Consider the following 24,809-nt stretch of genomic DNA (forward strand, 5'->3'; position numbering starts at 1 on the left):
TTTATTTTTTTTTTTTTTTTTTGTACATTTAATTATTTTTTTTATTAGCCTCCCAACAATAACAATAGGTGGCCAAGGCGACCGATGAATTTATTCCAAAGTCTGTAGACACGAATTTTTCAACATTTCTTTACTTAGCTATAATTTATATTTAATAGATGTTTAATACAGTTGAACGAAATTATATCTTAAGTAGCTTCTTATGAGCTTTAGACACCTGTTCTTGTTAAAAAAAAAACTGACGAAGAAGTAAATGAGACTAGACGTGACTTATCCCAAAAAGCTTTTCCCCTAAGAAAACGTAGACTGTGGCTAATCTTGTAATGCAAAAAACGGATAAAACCCTTCCATACACACATCCAACATATGAGCACCGCAGATGATGGCTGGCTAAATGTGGCATGCCCCATTAAATGTAAACTCAAGTAAATCTTAAACGTTAGTGTCTTTTATAATAAAAATAATAAAAATTAATGTAATATTTTAATAAATTTTATATGAAAATAACAAAATTGTTTTTTTTGTTGCTCTCTATTTTGTTTTAATTAAAATTAAAAGAAAAATAAAAAAATTACAAGAACAAAAACTTCCATTTACTTTTTCTTGTTAAATGCCTATTTTCACGACATCATTCATCATTTCACACATGAGTATGAATGTTCGGAGTAGAGGTAGTAGTATGTCTGTAGGTATAGACTGCTGATGTATGAACTCGGTGGTTCGAAGGTAGGCAATGCAGCAATGCGTTGAAGGGTTCTTATCTATGTATGACTGAATTCTAGACTCTTGGCTTGTGTCTAATTTATAGGGCCCATAAATTGTGGAATTTAGAGAAAACGAACTACTTTGAAGTTTTGGAGGAGGAAGAGGGGGAGTCGAGTGGGTTCAAATAATGAGAAGTAATATTATAAATAAAATAAATGTTTAAATGAAAAGCGTGTGTATTTTATCATTTTTATTAATTTCTTTTTCGTCATAAATTTAAGGATTTAGAAAAATTGCCCATGGCGCCGAAGAAATAATATTTTACAACTAAAACGCTATGGAACAGAACTTCCTCTATGTCTGTGGGAATATTGAATAAAATTGATGGTGGTGTAAGGTGGTCTAGAAGGAAGACTAGAAAAATAATTTTTAAAAAAATCCACGCCTAGTCTAAGGTGGACTTGAAAAATAATTTTTAAAAAAATCCACGCCTAGTCTAAGGTGGACTTGAAAAATAATTTTTAAAAAAATCCACGCCTAGTCTAAGATGGACTTGAAAAATAATTTTTAAAAATCCACGCCTAGTCTAAGATGGACTTGAAAAATAATTTTTAAAAAAATCCATGCCTAGTCTAAGGAGGACTTGAAAAATAATTTTTAAAAATACACGTCTAGTCCAAGGTGGACTTAAAAAATAACCATTAAAAAGTCCACGCCTTGAGATAGGCTTTGAAAAATAATCATTAAAAAATCCACGCTTGTTGATAGGCCTTTTAAAATATTTTTTTTTTTTAAATCCAAATTTTCCTTAGAAGTCCATCTTCAAAAACTCGGTTCTAATGAATTTAAGATTACCACGATTTTTTTGTAGTAATTTGAATACTATTTGAAATTACAAAGTATACAATAATATCATTGAATTGAACCGTTATTCAATAGACCGGACTTCTGCTCTCCCTCCCCAAGACAAAAAAACCACGAACATTCCTAATGGTCACATTGCCAGACGACTGTTTGTATAGCCCCTGGCAAGGATAACTGTCTGAGATTATTTACTTGTTTCTTGAATTTGTTGTTTTTTTGTATCTTTCGCGAATGCTACAATAACAGTTCATGCAAAAAGAGATACTTTGCCATTCATCTCAACATTCGCCACCAATCCCCGAAAACAACAACAACAAAATTGAAAAACAAGTTTTTGATTCCTTTTCATTTATCCTTACAAATTTTCGACGCGTAGTTAACAAAAATACAAGTCCTTATTGCTATTACAAACTAAACTTTGCTTTGTCTGCGACTGCTACTCTTAAGAAGAAGACGCTATTCATAGCTTGTTCTTGCTATTGTTGTTGGTTTTTTTTTCTTGTCTTTAACAACAAAAGCAGCTGAATCTTTCTTTCATTTCATTTAATTTTTGCAGACGCAAAACTCTTCTTCGTCCTTCTGCTTTTCGGCTTACGCTTCATTTGTCCATGTGCTCCAATTTGGTGGCGATTTACAAAACAAAAAGTACAGAAAGAAGCCGAAGCAGAAGTGAACTTCTAGTGACAGATGTTCCTGTTGTTCCTGTACACAAGCTCTACAATTTCAATCTTATTACTGAACAAGAAACAAAACCACTTTAAAACTCAGGGTTTGTTTTCCTGATGAACCATTCAGCCAGTATCTTCCTTGCCAATGTCTTCTTCTCTATATTTCATTTGTTCTACTGTCTTGCAACTAGTTTTGGTTTCCTTTTCATTCTTCTCCCTACCCTCCCTGTAGTCTCCTCAAACGATGACATTATCAACTCTCTGGTTGACTGAGCGATTGCCTGGATGGCTGACTGGCTTCTGCTTAGGGAATCCATCACCTTTAAGTGTTTGTATCTTATCGTCCTTGTTGCTTTGGGGTTTCATTTTCGCCAGGACAACACGAAATACAGTTACAATGAAAAGCTTTTTGATTAGAGGTTTCTTTATTACAGTTCTGGCGTCTTGAATTAATTTCACAATTTTATGAAATTCTTAAAGATTAAAGTGGATGATAGGGGCTGCTGATGGTCGAGATGTCCTTACCATAAATGTGAATATTTTGAATTATTATTTTTGACTTTTCTAAGGTCTATCACGAGGAGTGGGTTTTTATACCCTACACAACTATCTTGTCAGGGTATTATAGCTTTGTGCAGCCCCAAGAGTTTGTAACGCCGCGAAATATTGGTCCTAGACCCACCATTAAGTATACCGATCGTCATATCTCGACTAGCTGAGTTGATCTAGACATGTGTGTCCGTCTGTCCATTATAATTTGTAAACACGATACAGGCCGCAGTTATGGACCAATCTTCACGAAGCATGTAGAATGGGTTCTTGCCAATGAAGACCTCTATTGTTTTTGGAAAAGATCGGTTAATATTTAGGGGATGAAATGGACCAACAACTTTATTTTTGTCTGATTTTCTGGCCGCTCTAGAGGACGCAATTATGGTCCAAACAACGCGAATTTTTGCATGGAGAAGGGGATCAGGCCAAAGAATAAGCATGCCTGTTTTGATAAAGATCGGTCAATATTTAGCGGGTCAAATGGACCCTGACTTTTGTGTGAAAAATTACAAAATTTGTGTTCTATGGCGTCAATACTTGCCCCTGAAGGACTTAGACCCGAAAAGTTGATAGTATGTTCAAGAGGAGTGGTTTACCTTTAAATTGATACCAATTATTCGGTTGTATGTACTCCGATGTGGGAGTTACACTTAAATATTTACAGGTGCTTACGTATTCAGACATTATTTAGTAACCCAAAACCACACTAGAGAGCGGAAATATAGCGCTGATCGCTTTGAAAATTTCCATGAGATTCCAGTTATGGTCAAGGACAACCCCTATAATTTTCGGTGATAATCAGATAATAATTTTGGGATGAAGTGGACCGAAAACTTAACTTTTTTTTTTTTTGAGTCGATCTATAGGCCACAATTGCAGGTCCAACAGTTGTGTAGGGTATTATATGGTCGGCCCGTCCGACGATACTGCTCCGCTCACTGGTTTAAAATTATTTTTAGGGTCTATCACCAGCCTTGGATTTTTTAAAAAAATATTTTTATGGTATACTTAGGCGTCTAATGTTGAAAAAAAAAGTATTGAAAGTCTTTACCCTTTGTTATGAAAATAAACACCTCCATCTCAATTTTGAATGGTCCAATTTCAAATAAAGTTGTTTTCCAATATTTCTGCCTTATCTCACTTTCAACCAGCGAATATTTAATTAGAGAAAACTGCCACTCAAACTAGACTTAAATGTTGTTTTTCTGAAACTCAATTTCCCCCTAATCGATGTTGGTTATTCGTCCTCTAGCTGGTCGTATTCAATTTCGCAACAACAACAACAACAAAGATATGCACAATAAAAACATCAATGTTCTTTATAATAACAATTATTGCATAATTTCTATAAAAGATATCAAGAAACCACCTGTTTTGTGCGCTTTACTACCGCAAAATGTGGAGCATTGATGAGCAGCCATCAGTGGCTGCGGTGTGTTGTGGCAAAAAGGTGGTGTGATGACGTTGATTATGCTAATAAGACATTTGGCCATTTATCAAAAAAGCCAAGAGAAAAAACCCACGGAGGGGGCACCACAGGTCTCGTTGGTCGGCCAGGCCGGCCAGGCCGGCAAATGGTGTGCAAAACACTTGACTTGACTAACTGGCGGCAATAGCTTCGAGTAAAGTCAATAATACAACCCCAACAGCATAGTGGCAGGCCAGGCTGGCAAGGTGATGGTAGTGGCAATAAAAAATAGATGATCCAGCCATTTATTTGGTAGCGGTGCTTCCCCTTCCCTCAATTTTTTTATTGTAATTAATTCAAAAAATTATGATGCACTATTTGCAAAATTATGAAATTAATATACACCAGTCAGCCAGCCAGCAGTACTACCGCACCACGATTCGTGTCCCCTTCCACCCTAACTCAGTTCGTAATGCGAGTTGCATCAACAACCCGGTCATTGCAAATTGCACTCTATGCTGTTCTATCCTGAGCTATGCTATTCACATTACGTGTCAGACTTAAGTCTAACCCCTTTTTAGACTGAATCCGCACTGCTTGTTTAGCTAGTCGACATGACTTCCATTCCAAACCATCCGAAACTGAGGGCTTTCAATTATGCCACACATCTGTTGTTGTGTATGGGGGGTATTCTGCAAATGACTGCGATAAATGCATTACAGACGTAGTGCAACAGGTAAGTGGCCAGGTTGCCAGTGCAACAAAAGGGGAAACAACCGATAACAACAACAGCAGCAGCATAAAAAAAAAAAACAAATATATAGACAGATGAAATTTAGACCCCTTCGATGTTGATGATGCTCATTTTAATGGCACGCGTGTCAGATGCTTAACTAGTTAACATATTATGCGTTTACACTGTTCGGCAAAAGACATTAAAATTTAATTTAATTTGTGTAGTCAATTAGTGGGGCCTTTGAGGTAGAAGGGAAGATTCTTTGAAGTAGAGTATCATAAAAAAACATCATAAGGGAATTTTCAAATAATATTTTTGTGATCACCACTTTATCTAATGGCCTATGATGGGGTTTTAGGGTATATCCATAGGTGTGTATTAAAAAAAATTAATTTCAAGACCTTTTCTGGGAGTTGGTTTTTAATTTAATTTTAATTTTTAAGTTCTATCCATAGCCGTGGATTTTTTACAAATCATTTTTAAGGTCTATCCATAGGCGTGGATTTTTTAAAAATCATTTTTAAGGAATATCCCAGGCGTAGATTTTTTAAAAGTCGTTGTTCAAGGGATATCCCCAGTCGAAGATTTTTTAAATTAAATTTTGAAGGTCTATCCAAAGGGGCGATTTTTTTAAATTAAATTTTGAAGGTCTATTCAAAGGGGCGATTTTTTTAAATTAAATTTTGAAGGTCTATTCAAAGGGGCGATTTTTTTAAATTAAATTTTGAAGGTCTATCCAAAGGGGCGATTTTTTTAAATACAATTTTGAAGGCCTATTCAAAGGGGCGATTTTTTTTAAATTAAATTTTGAAGGTCTATTCAAAGGGGCGATTTTTTTAAATTAAATTTTGAAAGCCTATCCAAAGGGGCGATTTTTTAAATTAAATTTTGAAGGCCTATCCAAATGTAGCGATTATTTTAAATTAAATTTTGAAGGCCTATCCAAAGGGGCGATTTTTATACCCAAAACAACAATGTTATCAGGGTATTATAGCTTTGTGCAGCCCCAAAAGTTTGTAACGCCTCGAAATATTGGTCCTACATCCAACTTTAAGTATACCGATCGTCATATCTCGACTAGCTGAGTCGATCTAGATCTAAATCTAAATTACATTTTGAAGGCCTATTCAAAGGGGCAATTTTTAAAATTAAATTTTGAAAGCCTATCCAAAGGGGCGATTTTTTTAAATTAAATTTTGAAGGCCTATTCAAAGAGGCGATTTTTTTAAATTACATTTTGAAGGCCTATTCAAAGAGGCGATTTTTTTAAATTAAATTTTGAAGGCCTATCCAAAGGGGCGATTTTTTTAAATTAAATTTTGAAAGCCTATCCAAAAGGGGTGATTTTTTTTAAATTAAATTTTTAAGGTCTATCCAAAAGGGGCGATTTTTATACCCTACACAACAATGTTATCAGAGTATTGTAGCTTTGTGCAGCCCTAAAAGTTTGTAACGCCTCGAAACCTTTAAGTATACCTTTAAGTATACCGATCGTCATATCTCGACTAGCTGAGTCGATCTAGACGTGTGTGTCCGTCCGTGTGTCCATTATAATTTGTAAACACGATACAGGCCACAGTTATGGACCAATCTTCACGAAATTTTGCATGTAGGATGGGTTCTGGTCAATGAAGGCCCCTATTGTTTTTTGGAAAATATCGGTTAATTTTTGTCGGTTTTTCTGATTGCTCCAGAGGCCACAATTATGCCCAAACACCGCGAATTTTTGCATGGAGAAGGGAATCGGAGAAAGAATGAGCATGCCTGTTTTGATAAAGATCGTTTTTTACTTCTGTGTAAAAAATGACTAAAATGACTTTGTATTCTATAGCGTATATATTTACTCCTGAAGGGCATAGACCCGAGAAGTTGATAGTATATCCAAGAGGAGTTGGTTGACCTTTAAATTGATACCAATTATATTGTCGTATATACTCGGATGTGGGAGTTACACGTAAACATTTACAGGTGTTTACGTATTCAGATATTATTTAGTAACCTATTACCACACTGTAGGGCGGAAATATAGCGCTGATCGCTTTGAAATTTTCCATGAGGTTCCAGTTATGGTCATCAAGGTGATGATCAAATAATAATTTTTCGGATGAAGTGGACCGAAAACTTAATTATTTGTACTTTTCGAGTCGAAAGCCGAACATCACAACACACGGTGAAGGGAATATGGACAACTAATTAGAGGCCGCTGTACTGATTTTTTGTAAAATTTGCTGACCTCTAGCCAGTCAAAAGTGTGCAAGTATCGCGAAATATTGCCCAATCTCAGAATATAGAATCGCAGAAAGTTGGATTTTCATGGAAGTTGTGTAGGGTAACGTATAATCGGTCCTGTCCGGCTATACTACTCCCCTCACTGGTTTTAAAATAATTTTGACGGCTTATCCATAGGGGCGGAGTTTTTAAAAATAATTTTTGGATTTTTTGTAAAACAATTATTCGAATTCCCGCCTAGAGGCTCAGAATTTTTTGATTTTTTTAAAAATAATTTTTCAAATCCCCTCCTTGAAGCCTTAGAGTTATTCAGATTTTTTTTAAATCCACGTTTGGAGGTCTGGTTGTGGTTGATATTTTTTTTAAATCCACGCTTGCAGGTCTGGAAGTGCCTCTGAAAAAATGTAAACAGTTCTATTCGTCTGAAAGTGGCTCTGATAGTATTCGTAAAAAAATGTATGCTTTGAGGCCTGAAAATGACTCAGAAAATATTATTTAAAAACTCCACGCTTAGAGGCCTAGAAGAGGTTCAGAAATGTTCTGTAAAAAATCCTCGCTCTAAAGTCTGAATGTAGTTCAGAAAACATTATTTAGATGTCTTCAAAAACTATTCTATAAAAATCCTCGCTTTGAGGTCGGTAAAAACTCTCTATAAAATTCACTCCATGAATCCTGAAAATATTTTTAAAAAATTTACATTTGGAGGTCTGTTTGGAGTGGTTCAGAACATATTCATTAAAAAATCCAGGCCTATAGCTCGTTTGGTCCTAGAAAGAAATAATTAAAAAAATCATGATTATAGCTCCGATGGTCCTTGAAATTTGAATATTCTTCAACAAATCCACACCTCTACATTGGTTGATCTTTGAAAACAAATATTCTTCAACAAAATCCTCTCAAAGAAAAAAAATCAAAATTTATTGCAAACTTCATTATTTTAAAATTTACGACATTTAATAAAACGCCATGTCTAATGGCCCCATTTGCACTTAACCCCACACCCCGTTGTGCACTTATGTGTTCCGCAATTAAAATTATCCTCTCAAACGTGTCTTATTGAAAATTTTGGGCACAAAATTCCAACCTCTTTTACGTAATATGTTTATAAGTAGTCTGGAAAAAGATACACATACACTGACACACATGTGTTTTCTACTCTTAATGATCAGATCAACCTATTTAAACATGTGTAAGTCATAATTATCAATTTATTTAAGTATTTTGTCAACTGACACACACACAGTGTGACAGGACATTTTTATGACTGTTACCATTATTCGTTATGGGCCAGTGGAAATGTAAATGTACAAGGATGAGAAAATCAAAACAACAACAACTACGAAAAAAATCATAACTCTAAACCCATAATCCCTTTGAAGAGAACATGTCATGAACACATGTGGAAATTTTTGTTGTTGTTTTTGGTGGGTAGGTCATATCATATTTTCTTACACCCACAGAGGAACAGTGGTTTGGAATAGAAAAAATTGCATTGATTTCTCAAAATTTTAAATGTATCTTCAGACTCACCTTATATTCGTTAAAGTTCCTTATAATCCTAGATTGTACAATATGTTAACATTTCCATGAGGTTAATTATTCGCTGAGAAGAAATTTCTTCCTTACAGGAGGCAGACAATGATGCCCTACTTGGGTGAGGCAACGGCAGCCGCTGCTGCTGATGTTGACGCCGAAGCAGCAGCACTTTTCATATCAAAATTGAAAGCATTCCACATACGTTCAAATTCTTCGGCATAGGTGCGAACACATTCGGCATTGGAGGTAATTAAAATATTCTCCCAATTACCACCGAATCCTTGCATAGTCCAATTGAGGGAGCCGGTCAAAACCAGTCCCCTTGTATGGCATCTTTTGGCGGCGGATTTATTATTTTGCTTTTTAAAAATGGCATCGATACGCTGCGGCGAATCGATGATACAGAATTTATGATGCATGAACATTGTGTTGCTATTGCAGCGAATGGGAACACCTGAAAGCAGAACGAGTATAGAAAAACAAATTAATTTATCATCTTGCTATAACAATGTGGTGAAATAAAAAAGTACACAATATTAATTTTAAAAATGTAGCATATTTTTAGGCTGCAAATTCAACATGGCTGTGGTAAATTTATAGCACAACACTTTCCATAAAATATTACACCGAAGCATACTTTAGGGGGTTAGCTATAAAGTAAGTAATAACGTTTACTATCGAAGGTGAAAAGGTGAATAACCACAAGGTGATGTTTACTTAATTTAGTTGTGGAAATATAATAAAATGTCATATTATTTACAAATCCACGCTTATATTTAATTAAATAAAATTATTTAAAATATTCACGTCTATATTTAATGAAAAAAAATTAATTTAAAAATTCGTGGCTATATTTAAGGGCCAAAAAATATTACTTAAAAAATCGACGCCTTTTTGTGAAACTATCGATAACGACAAAAATATGATTATAAAGTTTGCTGGTTGATTGAAGAGGTCCCAGAAAATGGATATGGTAGGTATGTAGTGGAGTATCGTCTTTGGGTATCGGATTTAGTACGCCTTCTTGCTTACCACGTTTTCGATTCAGAATAACACATGGAATACAATTCGATATATGCTTCGATATTATCTCTTCTAGATTTGGAATGTAATACTCTTTGGAAATTAGCTCTTTGGTCTTTTTTACTGAGAAATGTCATGTGCATGTGCATTCCTGATGACTTCGCTTCTCATTACTTTCGGTACAACTATCAGTTCGTTATCATCTACTAGTTTGTATAAAATATCTCCTTTCATGAAATATTCTTTGTTATATGGTTGTTCTTTCAAAATTTCTCGAATGGTGTTGAGATCGTCGTCTTGTAGCTGCAATCGGCTTATTTTCGACGTTAAATTATGTTCATTGATTATCATTATTGGGTGTCTGCTTAAAGCATCAACATGTCATGGGTTCCTGGACGATGTTCAATGACATAATCATATTCTTGTAAGAATAATATTCAACGCGCAACTGATACATATTTTTTATCTAATATCTTTGCATTGCATTGCAATCAGTGACTATTTTAAAATGTATCCCAATTAGGTAAATTCTAAATTTGTCCAAAGCCTGTATGATTGCTAGTACTTCTAGTTCATAGTTTTTATTCGGCGTCGCTGGTTTTCTTACTTATATAATAGATGTAGAAAATCGTCTCATGGTGATTTTTGTAAAAGCACAGCTCCAGATCTATCTATTGATGCATCTGTGTGAACTTCAGTCTCATAATTCTGGTTGAAATATTTTACTACAGGTACTTCACATAATATCTGTTTAAGTCTATTAAAATCTGAAATCTCTTGATTTTCAATTATGTTACCAAGAAACTGGATCTGTCTTTGTAGAAAATTACATTTCTTTATGTTTAGTTCCAATCCGTAGTCCTTGCAAGTGCTTAGAACTCTTTCCAAGTTGGACAACGCTTCGTCTTCAGTATAAAATATCAACATATGGTAGCGCTATACCTTCACGTGTTAAGTCTCTAAATATTGTATTAACATAGCGTTGAAAAACGGCAGGTGAGTTGGTCAATCCAACAGGTACTTTAAGAAATTGGTATTGTCCACCATGTGTAAAAAAAGAAGTAAATTTTCGGCTATCGGCGTTGACATTGACATGGAAAATCCATTGCGCAAATCTAGGGTACTAAATATCATTGCTCCTTGAAGTCGATCGAGCTGTTCTTCTATCAAAGGCAGCGGAAAATGGTCTTTCATAATGATTTTATTAATTTTTCGATAATCCACGCAAAGTCTGTATGTAGAGTCTTTTTTCTTGACTAGGACAATTGGACTACAAAATTCCGATTCCGATGGTTCAATGATAACTTCCTCAAGCCATTTATCAATCTGTTCGTCAACTATTCTTTTAGTGAGGTTTATAATTCAGGATCATATTCTCAACTTTCAATGTCGAATTTTCGCTAGCCATAGGATTTACATCAATTTGACATTCGTCGTCGTTACACACGTCCATTTTCAAAATACTATGCGTCTCTTCAAATACTGAATCATTTACTTTGTTGATCTTCAGACCATCAGACGTAATCCTTATCTCAGCAAGTTGACAAAATTCTTTTCCCCGAATTACCTCGACGTCAATTGTAGAATTTGGTACGAAATGAAATGTTATATTATATTGTTCATTCTCTATTGTTACTTCACCATTAAAATTGCCTAAAGGTTTGAAGGTTATGATGCGTGGATTTTCTAAGGAATTTTAAAGGTTCTTAGGCGTTGATTTTCTAAGGAATTTTAAAGGTTCTTAGGCGTGGATTTTCTAAGGAATTTTAAAGGTTCTTAGGCGTGGATTTTCTAAGGAATTTTAAAGGTTCTTAGGCGTGGATTTTCTAAGGAATTTTAAAGGTTCTTAGGCGTGGATTTTCTAAGGAATTTTAAAAGTTCTTAGAACTTATATTTATACAGTATATATTTAAGGGCCAACAATTATTATTTAAAGAATCCCCACCTATATTTAATGGCCAAAAATTATTAATTAAAGAATCAGGCCTATATTTAAGGGCCAAAAATTATTATTTAAAGACCAAAAATTATTATTTAAAGAATCCACAACTATATTTAAGGGTTGAAAATATTATTTAAAAAAGCCATACCTAAATTTTTTTTTTTAAATAAAAAAATAATTGTTATTAAATTAACGCTATTAAATTGATGATTAATGATTAGGTTCAGAATTTTGCAACATTGTTGCAAATTTCAAATCTTATCGTAGAATATTTTTTTTTGTATTATCAGTCGGCTAGCCTTCTGCATATAATAACAAATGTATGTACTTGATGTACTACATACATATGCGTATGCTGCTCTATTTATTTCAAAAAGAAAATAATTTTTGAAAGCGACTAGAAGGTAAACATTTAGGTAAACTTTTGGACTACTGCAAAAATTAATATTATGCAAATAAATTATGTGATGAAAAATAAAACAAATAAATAATTTGAATAAATTAATACAAATATAATAAACTAACGCAACAACCAAAAAAAAACGTATGATGCAATTTAGAAAAAAATAATACCCTCAAGGAAAAATTTATAAAAAAAATTTTGATAAATTATATTTTTTCTACTTGATTTGTTTTAATTTCTGTCCATTACATTTACGCTTGGATTTTTTTAATAACATTTTTGTCCACTAAAAATATAGATTTTTAAATAATATTTTTTCTTCATTAAATATAGCATTTTCTGTCAATAAATATAGGCTTATATTTATTAAATATAATTTTCTGTCAAAAAATATAAGCGTAGATTTAAAATATATATATATATATATTTTAATTTTATTTCTTTGCAAATTTATAAGAACTTTTTCTTGATAAGATTACGAAATGCGTTTTTTATGAGGACAATTTTCTTTGCCCTACAGTGAAATTCACTTATCAAAAAAATTTTTAGCAAGGTTATTTACGGAACACCTTGCGATAAAATGCTATTGTGTTTATATACCGCATAACAGAAAAACAGCAACAACTACAGCAGTCAGCACCGACAGAAGCACCATGCCGCCAATGATTGACTGAATTTATAAACAAACAAATGTTTGTCGGGAATTAATGAAAAAAAAATTAAAAAAAATGTTTGTTAATTGTTGTTGCAATTATATCATCTTGTAGTGGTGTTCGTGCGTATCGACCAAATGATGACTACGAATGTGTGAAATTATTTAGCAGCATTTATGATCTGGTCACCCGCGAATTAACAACATTAGCAAATCGTTGGGTTCTTAGTTCGAATTTAAAAATGACCATTCGGTTGGTTGTGGGTTGTATGGCATGATATTGGAAAAATATGATTTTAAAATTAATCTGAAGCATTTTCCTCCGTTTTTGCTATAATTTTTATTAACACTTCACGTTTTCCTCTCTGACGGCTCTGCATATGCACCATGATATGTTTGCTAATCGACAAGTATGTATGATGCACAGTGGGAAAAAATACCGATCTAGCGCGCAGAAAATAAAAAAATTAAGATGAAGGAATCTTTAAAACATTAATGGAGTTTTAAAGTAGAGTGTTGATTAATAAGCTAGAACGGAATAACGGTACATTTAAAATAGAATTTTTTTCCAATGTTAAAAATGGTATTTTTTTAGCTATAAAATTGCGATGGTCGTGTGTATTCTGTGAATATATTATTATAAAATTTTGTCAATTTTTGATATATAGTATTGGTATTTAATTAAATGGTATAGTTATATAACCCATAAGTTATTTTAATTTAGGTGTTTCGGGCTAAATATGTGTAAGGTCCGTTTTTTTAAATTCCTTCAATTAAAACAGGGGTTTAGTATGGAGTGCAGTCGAGTTCAGCGTTGATTTTTGTTATATTTTTCTTGTGTGTCTGTCTAGAACATCATACTAAATTTTTTCCTGCGACTTCTTGCGATTCTCGGATTTATGGCAATTTTTTTAAAAAATGCCCATTTGGTCTAGGAAGCTTTTTTTAAGGTTTTGTTCAAATAAAATTAAAAATTTGTGAATTTTTTTGATATAATTCATCAAATATGACAAAACAAGTTCAAAATGTCCATCCTAAGGTTCCAGAGTACTGGGTGTGAGTATGAAAATGAGGGTATTTAAGTAAGCTGCTCCAAAATTTTAAATCATGCACTGAATATACATTTATTCCAAATGTCTTTCTAAATAAAAATTGAAATTACAACGAAATTTGTAAAGTCTTCTAAAATATAAGGTAAAGGGTAACACTTTATGAACCCTGAAAAATATCATTGGTGTAACAATCATATATACACGGTTTTACCTACATTTATGGTTTTCGCTATAAAAAATAACACCAAAAGTAAAAATGATTACAACAAAATTTTCACTAACACCAAACATCAAATTTTACGAATACGGCCTGTCTAGGATTCGATGTTTTAATGTATATTTCACATTTCATACCGACTGGTTTTGAAAAATAAAATTTTTGTCGGCCACGTAAAATTATATGATTTGAAAAGAAATCCACATTATTGTTGACACAAATATAGTCAGTATTCGGAACAACAAACGATGGCAATACTGCTATTTTTTAGCCAACCTGGCTTGGCATCGTCGATAACTGCTGTTGATGAAAAATTTATTAAAAATTTTAGTATAATCCTTTCAATCATGGCCTGTGGATATTCTATTAACGCAGAGTCTTTTAAAAAACTTACTGAGGAAACATTTATTTTTTGAGGAATTATATTCTTGGTTCTGTATGCCTTCAAGCATACACAAAATATTAGTGCATGGAGCTGATATAATTAAATTTGCAGCTTTGCCCATACGAATGTTGTCTGAAGAAGCCATGGAATCTAGAAATAAGGACTTTCGGAACTACAGGGAACTGTACACCAGAAAAATTAGTCGTGAGGAAACAATGAGGGACCTTTTCAATAGGTTGCTATTTTCTTCTGATCCAAAAATATCAAGTTTGTCTCGTAGTACATTTCTTAACAATCGATATAGTGAGCCACTATCTGAAGAAGTCCTTAAAAATACTGGAGGATCCAATGCTACCAACTAATTCAGATCAAAACTCGGATTCTGAATGTGATTAGTATTTAATAAGTAACGCCTAAATTTTGTAAAATATATATAGTTTAATATTTTAGATACGTAATATTAACAATAATAAAGATATATATAATAACAATAGTGTTTGCCCTTAACCCACTTTTTGCCCTCCAAATGTTTCGGAATTTTTAAAAGAAGCTCCCATTTTAGGAGTACTATTAGTTATAATGAAAAATGTTGCTTACTATAAAATGTTTCAAATGCTTCAAAATAGCAATTTTCACCTAAAAATTTAAATTTTTTCTAAAAAAAATCGGCGCTTAATGGGTTAATAAAAAAACAAAATTGCAAAATTTTTTCATAAAATAATTAAAATTGTCCATCTAAATCTATTTTTATCCAAAATATCGATAAACATACAGTAAAACATCTACTTTTATTTTCTGCGCGCTAGTACTGCATTTTCCCACTGTGTGATGGTTTCTGTGTAGGTTCTCCTTCTCCTTTATTTTATCATAACAAAAATCAATTGATAAAATTTCCACGGCAACAGTAAACATTATTTTGCTGGTTTTTGTTTGGTGCATTCAGTTGTGAGCAGAGTTGCCAATTTAGCACCTAGCATCTTTTTTAGCATTTTTTATTTTTTTTCTGGATATTTTCAAAATTTTCCATCTATTTGGTTTTATACCAAAAAATTTGCCGTTTTCGATTCCACATAAACCTATTGAATTTTTTATGTTTCACGCTATGAGCTTTATTTTTAATGTTAAAGAAGTGTCAGTATATCTGTGAAGAAGTAAAAAACCTCGACCTGGCCGAACTTCTTATAAACACCACGCTGTACCACGTGGTGTTTATAAACACCACCCTGCACCACGTGGTGTTTATTGGGAAATATGAATATGAAAAAACATTAACCTAAATTATAAACTTTTTGGAATGTTAAATTATAGCCACTTCATAGCACAAAAAATGGGTCACGTCCCACTTTATGTGGGAGTTATGTCAAAAAATTTACCTACATCGAAAAATTTCGCCAAATATATTTTTTTAATTATTTGGGAAAATGAAAAAAAACATGAACCTAAATTATAAACTTTCTTGAATGTTAACCTCCGAAGCCTGCACGCAATGTGATATTATAATCAATTCTGTTAAAAACGGTCCCGTCCGCTCTCTGGAGGCTACCCCGAAACACGGCCCAATATTGATAATTCTGGGTATGGAGATTTGCTACCTAATGAGAATCAAAAATATCAAATTGAAATCACTTCGGTTGAATAACGTGCCTAAAGTCACCAAACCTCCGAATAATTGAGGTACCGCTCTATAACAAAACATGAACCCATATTGATAATGTTTGGTAGGCAGATTTTTTATACCCTCAGCCTTATGGGTAATGACGGTATATACACTTTGATACGGAGAAAATGTGACTCATCGAAATATTGGTTTTAGACCCCATATTTCTTTGGACCAAATCTGTTTCAAAAAAATTGACTCGATTTACGCATGTCCGTCCGTCCGTTGTCCGTCTGTTTGTCTTGTTGGCTGGTGCGCACGATAACTCTTGTAGGGAATAATCGATTTCATCCAAACTTTGCACTTCCAAACTTTATTTAAGTTCGACGATTGTGAATATCGGTCCACTCCTTCTGGTACCTCCCCCACAAAATGGTCAACATTATGCTAAAAATTAATTTCATAATAACATGCAAACGGATCATCCGATTTTAACGAAACCTATTACCTTTACCGAGCCTAGATTAAGTATGAAGATGGGACCCCCTATTGGTCCACTCCTTCTGGTACCTCCCACACAAGGTGTCCAAATTTTCAATATTTATAAATACAATATAAGGCGAATGGAATGTCCCATTTGAACCAAACTTTGTACAACCTATTATCTTTACCAAGAATAGATAAAATTTGAAGAAGGGATCCATTGGGTCACTCCTTCTGGTACCTCCCCCCACAAATGGTCAAAATTTTCAATATTTTTCTAAATCCAATATCAGGCGAACGGAATGTCAGATACGAAGTCTAAATTATTTCCAAAGATGGGATCCATTGGTTCACTCTTTCTGGTACCTCCCCCACGATTGGTCAAAATTTTTAATATTTATAAATGCAATATCAGACGAATTATTATTGCATTAGTATATTATATATACCAACCCTATATCAATTCCGAAGATTGGATCCAGTAGTTTATAAAATTTTATCAACATTAAATCTGAAACCTCTGTGATAAAAACATATTTCTTATATAAAGCTAATAATAAAATTTGTGTGTAATTCCGAAGACCCACACAAACCATAGGCTGGGGTATATAACTGTCGATCGTCGAAAATGTCGAGATGTTCATATCTATAATATCCTATACATAGAACAGACATAGAATCATCGAAATTAAATGTGTTATCTAGTTAGATATTTGAAGCAATTGAAAAAAACACCTACACATACCATTCTGAAATCAATAAAAAATTGCATGTCAAACGGGCAGACTTGGATTCTTTGGTGTACCATTTGTATGAAATCTAGTCAAAATATGTATGGAAGCTATGTATAAATACATGATCTTAATTGAGCAACCGTTGGGTACACCATAAGCATTCTATATTCAATTTAACACCCTCTGTCAAATTTCGTGTAAATCGAACAAACATACACCCTTCGGTGCACAATTTACATAAAATCAAACGAAAATACATAAAAGATCTATATCGAAATCTGAACCGATTTCAACAAACCGTATCACGCATCATTTTTTTCTCAATTGCATTCGCTATGCAAAATATTGGGAGTTTGGTGCATCATTCACAAAAAATCGGACGAAGATATATATAGGAGCTATTTCAAAATCTTAACCGATGTCAACAAGGCTTCGCAGACATCAATCTGAACCTAAATGAGTACTCTGTGCAAAATGTTGTGCCAATCGGAGTTTGGTGCATCATTCACAAAAAAATCGGACGAAACTATATATGGGAGCTATATCTTAATCTGAACCGATTTTAACAAAACTTCACAAGCATCAGTCTGGACCTAAATGAGTACTCTGTGCATTGGGAGTTCTGTGTATCATTCAAAAAAAAATCGGACGAAATATGGGAGCTATATCTAAATCTGAACCGATTTTAACAAAACTACGCATACATAGGTCTGGACCTAAATCAGTACACTGTGCAAAATTGTTTGCCAATCGGACAAATATTGGGAGTTTGGTGCATCATTTTGCATAAAATCGGACGAAACTATATATAGGAGCTATATCTAAATCCGAACCGATTTTAACAAAACTTCGCAGGCATCAGTCTGGACCTAAATGTGTGCTCTGTGCAAAATTTTGTGCCAATCGGACAAATATTGGGAGTTTGGTGCATCATTCACAAAAAAAAATCGGACGAAACTATATATAGGAGCTATATCTAAATCTGAACCGATTTTAACAAAACTTCGCAGGCATCAGTCTGGACCTAAATGAGTACTCTGTGCATTGGTAGTTTGGTTTATCATTCACAAAAAAATCGGACGAAATATGGGAGCTATATCTAAATCTGAACCGATTTTAACAAAACTTCGCAGGCATCAGTCTGGACCTAATTCAGAACTCCGTGCAAAATTTTGTGCCAATCGGACAAATATTGGGAGTTTGGTGCATCATTTACATAAAATCGGACGAAACTATATATGGGATCTATATCTAAATCTGAACCGATTTTTTCCAATTTCAATAGGGTTCGTTCTTGGGCCAAATAAAACGGATCATAAATGCGACCTGTACTTTGTTCACAAAAAAATACTTGGACGGACGAACATGCGTAAATCGACTCAGAAAGCGATTCTATGCATATTCTCAAAAGGAACCATGGGTCTATAAGTATAAACTTGTTTTATTTCATATAAAATGTTATAGTCTTAGATTTTTAGATATTTTATATAAATTTAAAAATGTATACATTTTTGGTACGTTAAGATTTAAATATTCGACACTTAACTAGTACCATGCTCCATGAGGTACATTACCATTTGGCACCAGATACATTTATATACACTGTTTAGGTGCCCTAGCAACAGAAAATGTATTTGCAGTTGCAAGCCATCTAATGATCAGCAAAACAGAAACAGTGCAGTCCGCAAGATGATGATGTCATTAAAAAAATATTCTTTAGCTTTGAATATTTTTTGAAAAAATGTGAACTCTTTAAAAAATAAAAAATCGATTTTTAACCTCATGAAGAGATATATTTTTATAAAAAATTGTTTTTGAAAGTGAATATCTATCCATTTCAAATCTCAGCACTGTGAGCTATCTTTTCCAACTCACTATCATTGCTGGTTGGGGTCTACTGATTTGTTTGTCGGTTTGTTTGTTTGTTTTTCCCTCAGCACATATTAGAGTTGATTTGTTTACACAAAAAAAGTACGAAAATATTCGCAAAACTGAAAACAATTTCGCATTATTAAGAACAGCAGAAAAAAATTCAAATGTAGAAGAAGAAGAAATAAAAAAACATAGCAACAACTTCCAAATGATATTTAACATTTGCTGCAGTACAGCACATTTTAGTAGCAACAACAACAAAATATAGGTAGGCAGAGAAATAACAACAACAAACTCAATAACAATTGCACAATTCAATCTAATGTGTCACTAGTCTCCCGTACCATACGTACTCCACACCCCACCTCCCTCTCCCCATCCCTCTCTTTAGACAACTAATGCAATCGTTTTTTTGTTCGCCTAGAATCGTCATAATGCAACAACGCATCATCATCATCGCAGCGATCGATCGTCAAAGAATTCGTTCATTGTCGTCGGGTGCTTAATGGTTCGTAGGTTGATTTATATTTGTTGGTGTTTTTTTTTTTGTTCTTTGTTTTTTTTTGCGATCATTGTTTTGCACAAAATAGGTGGTGTTGTAGTGCTGCCACTGCTGCTGCTGCGTTTAAACAAAAACAACAACTCTAAAAGGAGGAGCCGAACATCCCCAAATCTCCTCAAAGGCAACGTATGGGGGAAGGGCTATGACATCATCACCCACAACTATTACCCCCTCTGCCAAGTAAATTCAGAATAAAACAGTTCACAGCACAATCATTGCTGCTTCGTCTATGAATAGAAAACAAATTTGCTGATGACGATGAATGAAAGATTTGTGTGAAATTGTCATTGTAGTGGTGCGTGCATGTGCAGGTTTTTGATACTTCTTTGCTTGATTTCTTTTTTGCATTTGAATTTACAAAGGGAAATGATTTTAAGTTTTTTTTTTTAATCAAATGACTGTATAGATTTTATAAATTTGTACTTCCCCAAGTTACTGAAATTCTTTCAAGTGGAAATTCTAAATTTTTTTAGACAATGTCTTTAGGCTCAATTATTCAAATAAACTATTTTAGAACAAAAATCTATAGTCCTCATAATGTTTTCTTTTTCTATTTTTTATTTAATCTATGGTCGCATTGGAAAAAAATATGCCTGAATTTTATATAAAAAAAAAATTAAGTGTGGATTTTTGTAAAAAATTGGCCTTGGTATAATAATAGAAGGTAACAGCAAGTGTTGTTGTACAACAAACGATACAAAAACCACATGGAAATTTGTTGTTGTAAGTTATACTAGTGTCAACGTCATTTGACAGAAAAATGTAAACAAACAAAAAATTTATATTTATTTTGAAAATTAAATATTTTCGAATTCTCAAAATAAAACTTGAAAAACATGAATGAAAATCTATCAAAGTTATATTTCTATCGATTCCACATCTTTCCTATATGAAAATGCTGGGAATTGCGAAAGATGAAGAAAGATTTGCTTCCTCAAACGTTCCCAACAGGCGGATTGAGTAAATTGAATACGGGAGCACATTTAATAAAGAACAATTTCAAATTGTGTGCGTTCCGAATTTTTCTGTTGGGTAATTTTTAGAAACATAATTTGTCAAATTCATATTGACACTAGTATTACGTTGGAATCAAATCAGCTGAGATTTACTGTTACCTTTTATAATTGTACCATGAAAATTGGCTAGGATTTTTATAAAAAAAACTTTGATTTTTACTAATAACAATTTTAGCAGGCGTGGATTTTTACAAAAAAAATATATTGTTATAAACTTTGATTTTTTAAGACATGACTGTTTATAAAAATAAAAAAAAAAAATTAAATATAATAATTAATTCTATTAGGCACAGATTTTTATGAAGCGTTGATTTTTATGCGGATTTTTACAAATCGCGTGGAATTTTATAAAAAATATGAATTTTTACAAAAAAAAAAAAAAAATATGATGTGCGTATTTTTACAAAAATATATAAGGCGTGGGGTTTCATAAAAAATTATAAGCGTGGAGTTTTATAAAAAAAATATGAGGTGTAGATTTTTATAAAAAAAATGTGAGGAGTGGATTTTTATAAAAACAAAAAATTATATGTCTTTAAAAAATACTTTATGAGGCGTGAATTTTTATTAAAAATGTCTAAAGTGTAGATTTTTTTTACAAATTTTTGGATTTTTATAAATCGAATTTAAGGCGTAGATTATTATAAAAAAAATATGAAGCGTCTATTTTTATGAAAAATATGAGACCTGAATTTTTATATAAAATTTTAGAAGTGATTTTTTATAAAAACAAAATAACAAAAAAAAACAAAATAAAAAAAATTAATTTAAAAAAAAACATTTTTTTATAAAAAAAATTAATTTTAAAAATAAAATTTAAAAATAATTTTTATAAAAAAATTAAATTTTATAAAAATTATTTTTACAAAAAAATTATTTTTTTTAAAGGCTTGAATTCTTATAAAAATAATTTGTTTTTAAGTAATAATTTTTACAGTAATTTTAAGAAGAGTGGATTTATAAAAAAAAAAAATTTACATTTTTATAAAAAAATTAATTTTTATGAAATAATTTTTTAAAAAAATTCAATTTTATAAAAAATACAAAAAATTATTTTTTTTAAATTGCCTATAAAAATAATTTGTTTTTAAAAAAATTTTTATATATTTTAAGAGGCGTGGATTTTTATAAAAAAAATAATAATTTTATGATTGGATGGATTTCCGTAAAAATAAATTTAAATTTATCTCACAATATTTATCTCACGTTTTTATAAAAAAAACAGTAATTTTAGGAGGCGTAAATTTTTATAAAAATAATAATAATTTTATGATTGGATGGATTTCCGTGAAAAAAATTTAAATTTATCTCACAATATGTATTTTTACGTTTTTATAAAAAACAGTACTTTAAGGAGGCGTGGATTTTTAAATCAAAGAGGAATGGATTTTTATAAAAAATTAATTTTATAAAATAAAAATATTTTAAAAAAAAAATCATTTTAATAAAATAGAAATAATTTTTATAAAAAAATTAAATTTAATTTTATAAAATAGAAATATTTTTTATAAAAAAATTCAATATTATAAAAATTATTTTTACAAAAAAATTAGTTTTTTTTTTTTTTTTATAAAAATAAATTTGGTACAAATTTTAACAAAAAACAGTAATTTTTAGAAGCGTGGATTTAAAAAAAAAAACATTATAAATAATAATAGTTTAAAATTGCGTGGATTTTTATAAAAAAAACAATAATTTTAAGAGGCGTGGATTTTTATAAAAAAATAATAATTTTATGATTGGATGGATTTCCGTGAAAATAAATTTAAACTTATCTCACAATATGTATTTTTACGTTTTCTAACACTGTATTTTTCAACGAGTTAAATATAAATTTGAATGCTAGTGGGAAGAGGATTTGGGTCCACTGTGGGAAAACGGCGGTGTCTTTCACATTATGGTATGCATTTTCGAAAATGGCATCGATGAAAATGTTTCTAGGCCAAATTTTTTCCGAAGCTCGGTGCTATTTTTTAGATCCACAGTGGCCTGACTTAAATTCCATATAAAGGGAAAATAGGTTAGATGCCACTGTGGGAAAACTATTTGTCTGATTATGAACGATTTTATAGTCCAAAAAAGTGTTTTATTTTTTCAAGATTGTATGGGAAGTATACCGAATTTTATCACTTGCTTTATAGGCCCAATTAGAAGAAAGCTGACATTTTAAAAGAATTGAATTGTATGTTAATGATTTGATATGCCAAAGGCATCACATTTTCCTGATCCATTATATAGGAAGTATGGCAAATTTTGATCCGAACCCCCTAGTTTTTAGCCACTTATATTACAGACCTAAGTAAATGTAAAATGCCATTTTTCATAGAATTTGGTTGAATATTAACGATTTCATATGCGAAAAATATTGACATTTCCCCATTGTATGGGACGTATATCAAATCCTGATTCGATCTATAAAGCCTTTTGTCACATGCTTTGTAGGAAATGTCATCCAACTACTACAACTCCTATTTTTGGTCACTTTAAATATGAACTCGTGACATATTGCAACGTTATCTTAAAGGTAAGATATTTATATTATGATCACCTTTCAAAAAATTTGTAGGGGTGAGAAGTAATCATTATTTCCTTAGATGTGTGTTTTTTTTTTAAATTTCACAAATACCTCCACATTTTATTAAATCTATTTAAGATTAACACTCGGAGTTCTTTGAAAGGCATACTTCCGGAAGTATGGGCGTACAAAGTTTAAATAAAAAGCTCATTTGGTTTTTATTTGCTTGAGTTGTTGGGGTTTAGTTTACATTCATTTCTTTTTTTTATGAAACAAATTTGTAAAAATAAAAAAATTCCCTAAGGTGGCCGTAGTCCTCCTAAGCCTAGCAAAAGTTTGTCTCTTTATTTGATATAGCTTATAGTTGTTGTTGTTGTAGCAGCTCTATTGCTTTTACACGATGGGCTGAGTTGACAGACGTTGGCCGAGAAAGACTCGGGCCGTAGACCCCTCTCTCGTGGATAGCGATAGCTATAGTGATAGATAGCTTATAATGGCCGATATCGCCGTTCCCTTGGCAATTAAAAAAAAAAATGTCGATGACTGTAGTTCAACCACCTTTTCTAAATTCCATTACTGATAGCATATTTTTGCCGCACATCGTCTATTGATACAAACTCGAAAAGCATCTAGAAAGATTGCAATTTATTATGAAATTGCAATTTATTACGAAATTAATAAAACCCCAAAAAATCAGTTTAAATTTACTTCCAAGAATATTTCCATTTGTTGTGTGGTAACCTTTAGGCCGAAATAATGCATATTAGGGGTTAAAATAATATCTTCAATATGTGTAATATTCTTAACAAATTATTTATATTCTGAAATAAAAACCTATTACCTTCATCCTCATATTTGTATATTCTAATTGGTCTTATTAGAATCTAACTCACCTGCTTTGGTCAGCGGAATAATTTGTGAACCACTCGAATAGGCCATTTCATGATCCGATATTATGCGAATGAGAACACCACGTTTAAGAGCGCGACTGAAGGCCTGTGCCAAATCGTACGATGTAAATGTGTACATGGCCAAATCCAGGGAATATTTCGCGGAATCGATAAATTCCAATAGACGACCGACATTGTAGGCGGCACAAAAAGGATTCGAACATTCCGACAATTGGGATTTTTTTGGTGATGGTAATTTTACGATACGATTTAACTCGGTCATTGTTGGTGATCCCGACGATGTGGAAACCGTACCAGAGCTCGATGCTGTGGTGAAACGACGATGTTTACTAACACACGATTGTGTCAACTCATTGGTCCATATAACTTCCATGATTTCTTTCGAAGTGGCATATTTGCTAATTTGATTTTTCAGCCAGAAATAGGAATGATAGGCTATTTCAGATATGACAATTGCACTTGCCCCATAAAGGCAATAACGCATGACACGCGATGAATCGAACATATTTTTTCCAATTAAATGCAATATATTTTATTTTCAAAAAATAAAACTGAATGAATTTCACACGACCGAAGGAAAACCACGCGACAACCCCTCTGTTTTACACTGGGGGAACTACCCAATAGAAAAGAAACAAAAAATTGCACTATCCACTTAGAATGCACTTGAATTTCCTAGTTGTTGTTGCTTTCCTTTCTGTTCTTTGTTGCCCGCTGCTGCTACCGGTAAAACATAAACGCACGTGC

At 32.3% G+C, this 24,809-nt stretch overlaps 1 protein-coding gene across 1 annotated transcript; it reads right to left on the bottom strand.

Annotated features, from left to right (window-relative positions):
• Window positions 1–8,808: 8,808 nt before the first annotated feature.
• LOC133327574 (mitochondrial cardiolipin hydrolase) lies at window positions 8,809–24,560 on the bottom strand. Its single transcript, XM_061536090.1, has 2 exons — window positions 24,045–24,560; window positions 8,809–9,152 (listed from the first exon to the last, which is right to left on the bottom strand). The coding sequence occupies exons 1-2, from the start codon at window positions 24,544–24,546 to the stop codon at window positions 8,809–8,811; spliced, it is 846 nt and encodes a 281-aa protein (XP_061392074.1). The 5' UTR covers window positions 24,547–24,560.
• Between the last annotated feature and the right edge of the window lie 249 nt (window positions 24,561–24,809).

Source organism: Musca vetustissima, unplaced genomic scaffold (assembly GCF_032173495.1).
Source record: "Musca vetustissima isolate MV318-11 ecotype Yass unplaced genomic scaffold, APGP_CSIRO_Mvet_v1 utg2353, whole genome shotgun sequence".
Taxonomy (NCBI): Eukaryota; Metazoa; Arthropoda; class Insecta; order Diptera; family Muscidae; genus Musca; species Musca vetustissima.